This window comes from Apium graveolens, chromosome 2, assembly GCF_009905375.1.
Source record: "Apium graveolens cultivar Ventura chromosome 2, ASM990537v1, whole genome shotgun sequence".
NCBI classification, from domain to species: Eukaryota; Viridiplantae; Streptophyta; class Magnoliopsida; order Apiales; family Apiaceae; genus Apium; species Apium graveolens.
Genome location: NC_133648.1, coordinates 318,781,522 through 318,792,291, shown reverse-complemented (window position 1 = coordinate 318,792,291; position 10,770 = coordinate 318,781,522). Strand labels below are relative to the sequence as shown.

General features: G+C 31.2%; 1 protein-coding gene across 1 annotated transcript; it reads right to left on the bottom strand.

Moving 5' to 3' along the window:
- Window positions 1-3,159: 3,159 nt before the first annotated feature.
- LOC141706438 (oxoglutarate-dependent flavonoid 7-O-demethylase 1-like) lies at window positions 3,160-4,925 on the bottom strand. Its single transcript, XM_074509200.1, has 4 exons — window positions 4,652-4,925; window positions 4,320-4,567; window positions 3,901-4,225; window positions 3,160-3,688 (listed from the first exon to the last, which is right to left on the bottom strand). Exons 1-4 carry the CDS (start codon window positions 4,718-4,720, stop codon window positions 3,443-3,445), a joined length of 888 nt encoding a protein of 295 aa, XP_074365301.1. The 5' UTR covers window positions 4,721-4,925; the 3' UTR covers window positions 3,160-3,442.
- Between the last annotated feature and the right edge of the window lie 5,845 nt (window positions 4,926-10,770).

Genomic DNA, 10,770 nt, shown 5'->3' with positions numbered 1-10,770 from the left:
TAATTCATACTTAAATCTAGTGAATTTTGATATGATGACATCGCTCAGAGTTGATAAACAGAGCTGGTGGCCCGATCGGGTGGATATAAATAGTGGATTGATATGGTGATTTATGATTTTCTGGTAGTGATTTATGGTTTGTGGTGGTGATGACATGATGGATTTGATTGTGGTGTTTATAGTTAAATATTGTGATTTTTGTTATAATGGTGGTGATCAGAGTTGATGAATTGAGCTGGTGGTGGATCTGGTGGGTATAGGCAGTGGTTGTTTATTCCGGAGGTGATTATTTGTTTATCGGTTGTCGGTTGCGATGATTTTTTATTTTTCGATGGTGATTTCTAGTTTTTCGGTGGTGATTTTTTATTTGACAGTGGTGATTTAATGTTTGACGGTGGTGATTTATTGGTGGTCGCTGGAGGCGGTGGTGGTCGCCGGTGGTGGTGGTGGCCAGAAATGGTGGTTGCTGGTTGTTGGAGGTGGTGGTGGGTGGTAAGTAGAAAGAAGAAGATGGAAGAGATGATGGTTGGAGAAGATGATGAGATTTAAAATGAATGGTCTAGATTAAAAATAGATTTAAATTTTTATGGTTGAGATTAGATCTCATATCTCACCAAAAAAAAGTTCTCAATGGAGTAAGACCATATATATATATATATATATATATATAACAATCCATGAATAAATGTATAATTTGGAAGTAACTCGATGATTACATCACCAAGTCCATAAGTGTACTGCTATAATTTTAAAGTAAATTTTGGCTAAATTTCATCATATGTGCTCTCCTTAGTCAGATGTTATGGGTTTTAGATTTAGCTACAAAATTCCAGCCAAAATGAGTTACTTTTCTACGAGAATTACGCAAGCCTGAGTTCCCTATAAATACGGGATACAACATTGCATTGGAAGCGCTAGAAGTTAAAAATACAAATTATGTACAAAATTTTATAATATTAACTAATCAATAATGTTGTGAGAGAAATTTGGTAATAACATCCCAAATTAATTATGTCTAAATAACTGAATCATCCTTGATTTTCGGGTCAGTAGAGGCTGCTGTAGTTGCTGAATAATGGTACAACTGCAGAAATAAAGCTGCAATTGTGTATGAAAAAAAAGCTGAATCAACAAAGAACCAAACAAAAATTACTGAGAATATCCTTCTTAATCCGACCAAATGTACTCGGAAAGTAGTCACAATGGTTACACGTGCCAATTCGCGTAGAAAGTAATTATTCGAACCCCGCCTTTGCCAATTGCCTACATGCCCTATATCTAGGGATCAAACTCAATGTAGTTCTCTAGGGTTGTACTCCATTTCTTGGCCAATAATCTACGTTTTTGATAAGCCAAACCAGTTCCCATAGCCGTTCCAACTTTTTCCAAGTGAGGTTCTAGTGTCCAAGTGCGGCTAGACACTAAAACCCCATTTTAATCCATAACCGAGACATGATTATCATTAAATCACATATTTATCCTTTAATCCTTGTTATTTACCATGTTTATAGTGGTAGAATCATATTTTCCATTAGTCCAAAATTTATCCAACCACTTCCAAGTGAGTTTCTAGTGTCCTATCTCCAGTAAGACACTCAAAACTTGATTAATCCATAATTAAATGTAATTATCAAATAAATCTGATATATATCCTTTAGTTAGAAGTTATCACCATATTTTTAGAGGTAGAAATGCATTAGAAAGTCATTCCTTGAAGATAGAGTCCATTCTCCTTAATTTTATGAGGTACAGTCCTTGTTAAATACTGATTTTGCCCAGGAAGGTACGCTGGTATACCTGTTCCAGTACCTCTCCAGCCCGACAAGTTATCACAGTGCTTCCAGCACCTTACCTGCCTAACCCAGGCTTCACCTGCTAGGCAACAACACCTCGCATGACGATTCTCGCATGCCCAAAATCCAGTTGGACTTCTACTAGTCAGTTTTAACTTCCTCTAGTGGCCTACAACTTCATATAGCCGAGAAAACCTCTCCCCATAAGCTGCAGTTTCACATGGTACACTGCATCTTGGTGTAAATACCTCCAAAACCATCGATATTTGGGTCAAACTTGCACCCAACCATCTGCTAATCAATCCCGTTAGGGCTCAATCTCTTTATGGGCCTTAAATCGAGCCTATGCAAAATTTTGGGCACAACAAATTATATAAAATAATTGCAATCACTATATTTTATATAGTATCACATGCAAAATTTAATTATAAGTACGATATCCTGATATGGTCTAAGAAAGTTAAAAATTGTACATTCATTATGATTTTTTTGTTCCTTCTTGAATTAGCCGTATATATAATGCAAAATATAAATAATTTTGAAGAAAATGTTGCTTGGTAGATTATTTTGCTCAAGCGCATATATAAGAGTAATGCTATAATTTTCAAAAATAATGCACTTCTAAGGCACTAAATCACTTATTCCCTGTGGAATTTCCTCTGGCTTTTCAGAAATCTATACTATCTATCTGTACTATAATAACCGGAATATGATATAATTTGTTTTAACAGTTATTTCCCAATTTTGATTATTGAAAAAGTAAATAAATATGATATAATTTGTTTTAACAGTTATTTCCCAATTTTGATTATTGAAAAAGTAAATAAATAGTGTTATATATCCGCTAAACTACTAAATTATTAAATTACTACACAGTCTACTTATCCTACTAAATTACAATCGTTGCTTATCCTATTATTGAAAAAAATAAAAAAATGTTATTTATCCGCTAAACTACCAAATTATTAAACTACTAGCTATAATATACTTATCCTACTAAACTACGAGCACAAGTTATCCTATTTTTTCTAAATAAATAAATAATATTATATATACGCTAAACTACTAAATTATTAAACTATAATACACGTATTCTACTTATCATACTAAATTACAATCATAGCTTATCCTATTATTAAAATAAATAAATAAATAGTTTTATATAACCGCTAAACTATAAAATTATTAAACCGCAAGATATAGTATATTTATTCTACTACCACAAAGTTATTCTATTATTTTTTATTATAAATTCATAATTATAATTTTTTATATAAATATTTTAAAATTATAATATCACGAGTGAATAAAAATTTTAAATATTAAAAAAAACCGTACATCACACGTATTTAAGTTAGTATAAGTGTGTGTTGAAGTTTGTTTCTAACTATTGAACAAGTCGGTCGGAGTTTAATTAAACATTAAGATTTATTTAAATTACATGATCAAATACTTGTTCAAACAGGGAAATAACTATTTTCACTGTCTACTTACAAAGACACAGAAGTCACACAACTGATCAAATTACTTGAATCTCACCGACAGTACGTTATTTCTACGCACACTGAATTTGCAGATCTTAGTAGCTTCCTTGACTTGCGAGAAGTTATGGAAGGGACACTTCATTAAGTAGTATATGTATGTAAAATTTATATTCTAAGCGTATTGATAAACGATTTCCCAGCTAGCTCCTTCTGAGCAAATGCTCCCTTGAGGTAATCCAGGGAACCAATCCTTCTAAACTTTGGAGGAGTTCCAGACGAGAGAAGGCTTGGTGCAGGACCAAACTCTCCATGTATGCTAGGGCTTAAAAAAGTAGCAAGTGACATTCTCGCCTTCACAGAGTTAACAACGCCTCTATGCTCAATGCTGGGGTATGTTCCATTACTTAAAACCTACAAATTCAAAATAGCCATTTATGTCAATAAGCAGAGGAGGATCTAGTAAGGGGCACGGGGCACGGGGGACAGGTGTCCCCCTAAAACAAGTATATATATACCTCCATAAACATGTATACTTATGGTAATAAGTATATATATATAACTACATTAACATATTATATCAACGATTAAACATTTGCCTATATAACATTAATACATATATATACCTCCATTACGTCTCCAATGTTTGCAACGAAAGCAGAAGGCAGTGGTTTAACATTAACCCAAGTGCCGTCTTTCCTGACCTGGAGACCTTGGGTATCATTAAGTTCAAGAATGAAGGTAAGGCCATCACCGTCGCTATGGGAGGAAAGTCCGATAACTTGATCTGGCTGTGGGCATGGAGGGTAGTAGTTCATCCTCATTGACTGCAAGCCTTCTTCAAAGAGCGTTTCTATTTCCTCTGGTTTGATTTCTAGGGCTCTGGCCATAATGTTGAGAAGTTTCATGGCCAGTTTCTTTAGCTCCGCTGAATAAGCCTCTACAACATTTCTGCAAATTTATAGTGTTATCGTTTTTGTTTAATAATAGCTTCTTGTACCTTGAATATTCATATTTTTCGAGGGAAATTAATAAATTTGTTGACCTTAAAGAAGGAGGGAATTTTGGCAAAATGTGGGGTTTCCTGAGATTTTCAGGAAGCGTGATCAGGTAAAGCATGTCTGCCCAATCAAGCTTCTGCTCGTCGGATACGACGAACATTTGTCCATATCCTTGTATATCTCCCTTTAATTGACCAAACTTCTGCTTCTCTTCCAGTGGCAGCTTAAAGAACTCATCAATCTCTTTCTTGAATTCTTCTATAAGCGAATTGCAGACGCCATGGTTTATCAGCTTCAAAGCCACATAAAACATTGCTTGTAAGCTATAATCATTATATAATCATAAAATTAACTTAGAAAAATACAATTTCTATACCTGAAAGAAACCCCATTCTTTACAGGCAAAGGTGTAGTTTGTTAAGCTCACTTTCCATAGAATCTCCATCAAGTAATATTTCCATATCAATTAAAGGTATCTCAAGTGAAGGATCAGAGCTGAGGATAACAGATTCTTGGTCAGAACGTACCTATCGCGATTGTACAGTCTCAATCTTTTCCTTGACAAGTTCATAAACTGAAGGTACATTAAGACAGCCCCCTAGATTCTTCACTTTTGCTACTTCCATATTATGTGTTCTCTCGATTTCGTTGTGTGCGTATGAGATGCATTTACAATGGGGGCAGAAGAGTTTATATAGGTGAATTTTCAGAATATAAACGTTTCTGCTCCAAAATTAAAACGTTTATTTTTCAAATTCATACTATGCACATGTTGATTGTATTAATTGTACATTGATTTACTAGTTTCTTCTATCAAATTATATTACTAGTTTTGCTCTATACTAAACAGCTCCTTAATTAATGTCCTAATTCTATCTTTGTACGTATTAACTTAAATCACGAATTGGTTAGGGCACACCATATGAGAAAAAAGTTTATCAGCTCATATTTGACAAATTAAAGGTGGAACATCACTCTGTAACATATATCTTATGTAGGGCACATAATCTTGTGGTGTTGAACTAGATAATCAACTCAACCATCATTACGGCACACCAGACATGAGAAAAAAGTTTATAACCCATGGACTATCACTACAACAAAATAAGCCAATTACGACGGCCAACTTACGACGGCAAAAAATACGCGCACAACTTACGACGGAAAAAAGTAAAACGTCGAAGCTCAACAAAATGGCTCAATTACGACGATTTCAATTTAAAAAAACCGTCGTAAATGGCCAGTGAAGCTTGTATTTGACAAATGTGGAAAAAGTTTATAATTAAGCTTGTATTTGACAAATGTGGAACGTGGCGGTGTAACATATCTTGTAGGGCACATACAATGGGTTTGTAGGGAACACTCCAGAACTGTACACTGATAATTTTTTTACGAGTTAAATGATTTTTATAGGTATGAATTTTTGTACATACACTACAAGAAAGTTAGGGTATTTTCGACCAAATAAAAATGACTGTGGCTAAATTCTACCTTATTTGGTCGATTTCAAGGGACACGGGTAAATTCAACCATTTACGGTCGAATTTAGGAGCAGTCGTTTTTAATCGGTCGAATTTAGCAACTAAATTCGACCGACTTTTTTTCCGGTCGAATTTAGTAATTTGCCAAAAAAGGGGGGAAACTTCCCACCAATAACTTGAAATTTGAAAAAATAAATTCGACCATTTTTGGTCGAATTTAGTAAATGGTTTGGGCGGGAAATTTCCCGCTTTTTTTTTCAAAATGAATGAAAATAACAAATTTGTCGTTAAAGAAAATGCACTAAAAGTTTTTTACTAAATTCGACCAAAAATGGTAGAATTTAGCTAAAAGCGACTAAAATCGGTTGAAATTTTCAAAAATTTAAAAAAAACTGTTTTTGTTTTTTAAATGGTTAGTACATATCATGTAAAGAGAAAATTTAAATTAAAGGACACTTTCATTGTTTGAAAAAAATTATTTAGGAATATATATAAATATATACATATATATATACATATAATATATGTATGTTGAATCTCTATTTGTGTTATATTTGATAAAAAATTAAAAAAATATTAATTAATTAAAACAAATAAAAAAATTGATATATCAAGAAGACGTATGCTTAAATATAAATTTACAGAACATGCTATCATGGTGATAAAAAAAACTTCTAATTAAATAATTATGAAGAACAAGTTTTCATAATTAAACATGAAGTTTATGTATAATATTTATTTATAATTTTTTTAAGTGAATCAACCATACGAATGAGAAGATTGTCAAAAATAAAGAGTGTACATAAAGAATAATTTACTTATATATTAAACATTAATAAAAAATACTGGTTAAACGATTGGTCATAATTTATATTTTTCTAAAAAGTTTGTAATATCATTAAAATATATAGATCTTAACATCCATACGGTTGAATTATTCTTATATATTTTTTAAAAAAATGAAACATCAGGACTAAACACTAGTTAGAAATACTATTCAAACTATTGGTTGATTGTTAAAATAAGAAGCAAAATCAATTTATTTTTTTCTGAAACTTTTTCCACAACACCAATATATATATATATATATATATATATATATATTGACATCCGTTCGGTTAGATCATTCATAAATATTTTCTTTAAAATCAAAATATCAATATAGGATTAAACACTAGTAAGAAATACAGGTGAGACTACTTGTCAACTGTTATAATAGCAAACTAAATAAATTTGTATTTTTCTAAAAGTTTTGTGATATTATTAAAATATATAAATCTTAACATCCGTATGGTTGGATTATTCATATATATTTTTAAAAAAATTGAAACATGAATACGGGACTAGACAATAGTTAGAAGTACTATTCAAACTATTGGTTGATTGTTAAAATAACAAGCAAAAGTAATTTATTTTTCCTAAAACTTTTGTCACATCACCAATATATATATATATATATATATATATCTTGACATTCGTACGGTTGGATCATTCATAATAATTTTTTGAAAAATCGAAACATCAGTATAGGATTAAGCACTAGTTAGAAATACTAGTGAGACTACTTGTTAACTGTTAAAATAGTAAACTAGATAAATTTATTTTTTTATAAAAAATTTGTGATATCATTAATATATATAGATCTTAACATCCGTACGGTTGGATTATTTATATATATTTTTTAAAAAAAATAAAACATAAATATGAGACTAAACACTTGTTAGAAGTAATATTCAAACTATTAGTTGATTGTTAAAATAACAGACTAAATCAATTTATTTTATTTCTAAAAATTTAGTCAACCAAAATATATAGATCTTGACATCCGTATGTTTGGATCATTCATATATATATTTTTTAGAAAAATTGAAATATCAATATAAGGTTAGACACTAGTAATAAATGACGATTAAACTACTGGTTGACTATTAAAATAGAAAACCAAATATATTTTTTTTTAACATTTTGTCATATCACAAAAATATATATTTAAATTAAGAGTGTATGTGAAAAATCAATCTATTTAAATATTAAAATCTTAAATATTTTAACAAATATATGTGTCATTTGCATTAAATACTACAATAGTTTAATTTAGTTACTAAATTCTACCAAAAATAGTCAAATTTAGGTGCTAAATTCGACCAAAATTAGTCAAATTTAACTGCTAAATTCGACCAAAAATGGTAGAATTTACCCGTGTTTTATTTTCGACTAAATCTGGTTGAAAATAGTAAATTTGACCATTATTGGTCGAATTTAGCACTTTTCAGGATTGCCATTTGTCAGGCTTCTATTGGCTGAGAAGAAAGCACATGGATTGCCAACTTGAATTAATCTTGATCATTCATTTATGTCTCAATCCTTTCATCCCAACTATTCAATTTTTCACCCTCATCTCTTTCTCTTTATATTCCCCATTCAATTTCATTCCCTTATAAAAAAATTACATTCATACTTAACCTTACTCTCTAACTACATACACACTCATCCATATTTTTTATATTCCAAATAATATATATATATACACACACACACACATCTCTCATACTAAATCTCCTCTAATTATATTTCTCCAAATGGCAAATTAATATAAACCAATTCCGGTGAATTCATTCGATTCACACCAATTCCGGCGAGTTCACCATTTCATAACAATTCCGGCGATACAACAATTCTGGCGAGTTCACCATTTCACAACAATTTCGGCGAGTTCGACTCCATCACCTCCGACGAGAGTTTATGTCATCACCTCCGGCAAATTCATTTCCGAAAAATTAGAAGTAAAATAAGACTTGTATTAATTAGTTCATGTATGTGAACCAATTTAAGTTTATTTTTAAATTTTTTCATATTTATTTATCATTTGGGTGAGTTAATTTTATAATATTTGATTTTCAATATGTTACTAAAGGATATAAATTGTTATATTTTAAAATCTATATTATACATTTATGTAATTTTAATATTAGTAAATAAAAATTATTATTGTGTCCGTTATTATTTTATAATATTACATTATGGAAAATCTAGTAAAAAATTTCAAAAAAAATTGAGCAATAAAATGCATTATGCTGCATTTTGCTGCTGTTTTTTAAAAATCTGGCGCTTACTAAATTCTACCAAATTTGGTCGAATTTAGAGAACTTATTTCGACCAGATTTGGTCGAATTTAGAAAACTTATTACAACCAGATTTGGTCGAATTTAGTATTTGTGGGCGGGATTTTTGAATTTTTATGAAATTTTGAAATTTTGTCAAAAAAATTTGGGGATGAGTTTTTGCAACCAATTTCGGTCGAATTTAGTTGGTCGAATTTAGTACGGTCGAATTTAGCTAAATTAGACTGCACCCCTTATTTTCGACTAGCCTTTGTTCGACCAACAACTGGTTGGTCGAAAATAGATATTTTCGACCAAAATCGGTCGAATTTAGCTAAATTCGACCAAAAAAATTCGGTCGAATTTAGCCGAATTTTTTGTAGTGATATATATATAGGTGGTCATTACAATTATTGAAAACTAACCAAATTATAACTTATTGTTGTGTGTCCATATGCACCCTACAAACAACTCATATAAAAAATCAACAAAGTTCATATAATTGCAAAGTTTATGTAAATAACAGTACAAGAAAAATACACATTTCCAACCACCGAATTTGATCCGAAAAGAGCTTAATTGATCGGAAATAAGGGTAAAAATCGACCAATACTGACAGATTAGAATGGTCAATTAAAACCTAATCGTAAATGGGCTGGTTATAATAGCCATTACCGGCTACCATCTGACCGATGACAATGATCGGTTATTACATTCCACTTATGCCCCATGATTTGGAAGCCCCGTGTTTGTTGACACATCACCTTTTATCCGACCACCACTGATTGGTAACTAGTTATAAGTAGAGTGAAATCCTAGGCATTTATAAATTATAAAATAATTTTTAGCTCATATTTTGTATACATTGAAATACTTTCATAACATAAACATGATCAAAAAGAATATTTCTATTTAATGTTATATTTACATAATATTTTTTTTACTAATATCACTACAAGAAATAGGGTTTTTACTGACGGCCAAATCGGTCGTCCTAAGGCCAAAACTGATCATTTTTATCAATTAACGACCGACACAATAACGATCGAATTAACTCTGGTCGATGTTTACTTTTTTGGTCAAATTTTATGTTGTTTGACTATGAATACCGCCACGTTGGCATGACACGTATCCGGGCCTATCCGCCGTGTCACGGGTTACCATCTGACATGTCAGTGCAATCATGTTCATATCTTTCCACCGTCACACCGACCACGTAAACAATGTCTTTTGCTTTCCCCACCTTAGACCTGACAACGTTCCGTGTCATGTATAAACGTTCCGTGTACTTTCGTGTACCAAATCTTAAACCCGAACCTGACCCAGATTTGCATTCGTGTACCAATTTGGTGACACTAATCCAGAACTAATATATTTGTGTTTACCCGCTTTAGTACACTAAAATACACGGATTATATACGAAAAATATTAATTGTTAAAAAATATAACAGATAATTAAATGGTGAAGTGTTCACTCACGTAGTTAATAAACAATAAAATATATTTTAGTATTTACAATTATATATATGTTATTTAGAATAGGTAACATTCACATTTGGTATTCAGTACATATATGTATATTATATATTTTTAAAAAATTAATTATTTATTTATTCCGTGTACTTTCGTTCCGTGTCGTGTACCTATATTGGAAACCCAAACCCGACACTAATTATATTCGTGTTCGTGTACTTTCGTGTTCGTGTACCAAATTTTCGAACCCAAACACTAATTATTCGTGTCGTTTCGTACTATGTTCACGTGTCGTATACCAGTATTGCCAGGTCTACCCCACCTACAATTTAATGTAATAATAAACAAAATGGGTTTCAGGGTCCTAATTACGTACTAATTAATATACTTAGTGAGATATAAAGCATTTCTAAAGATATTGTTTCAGGCAAAATTTTGGG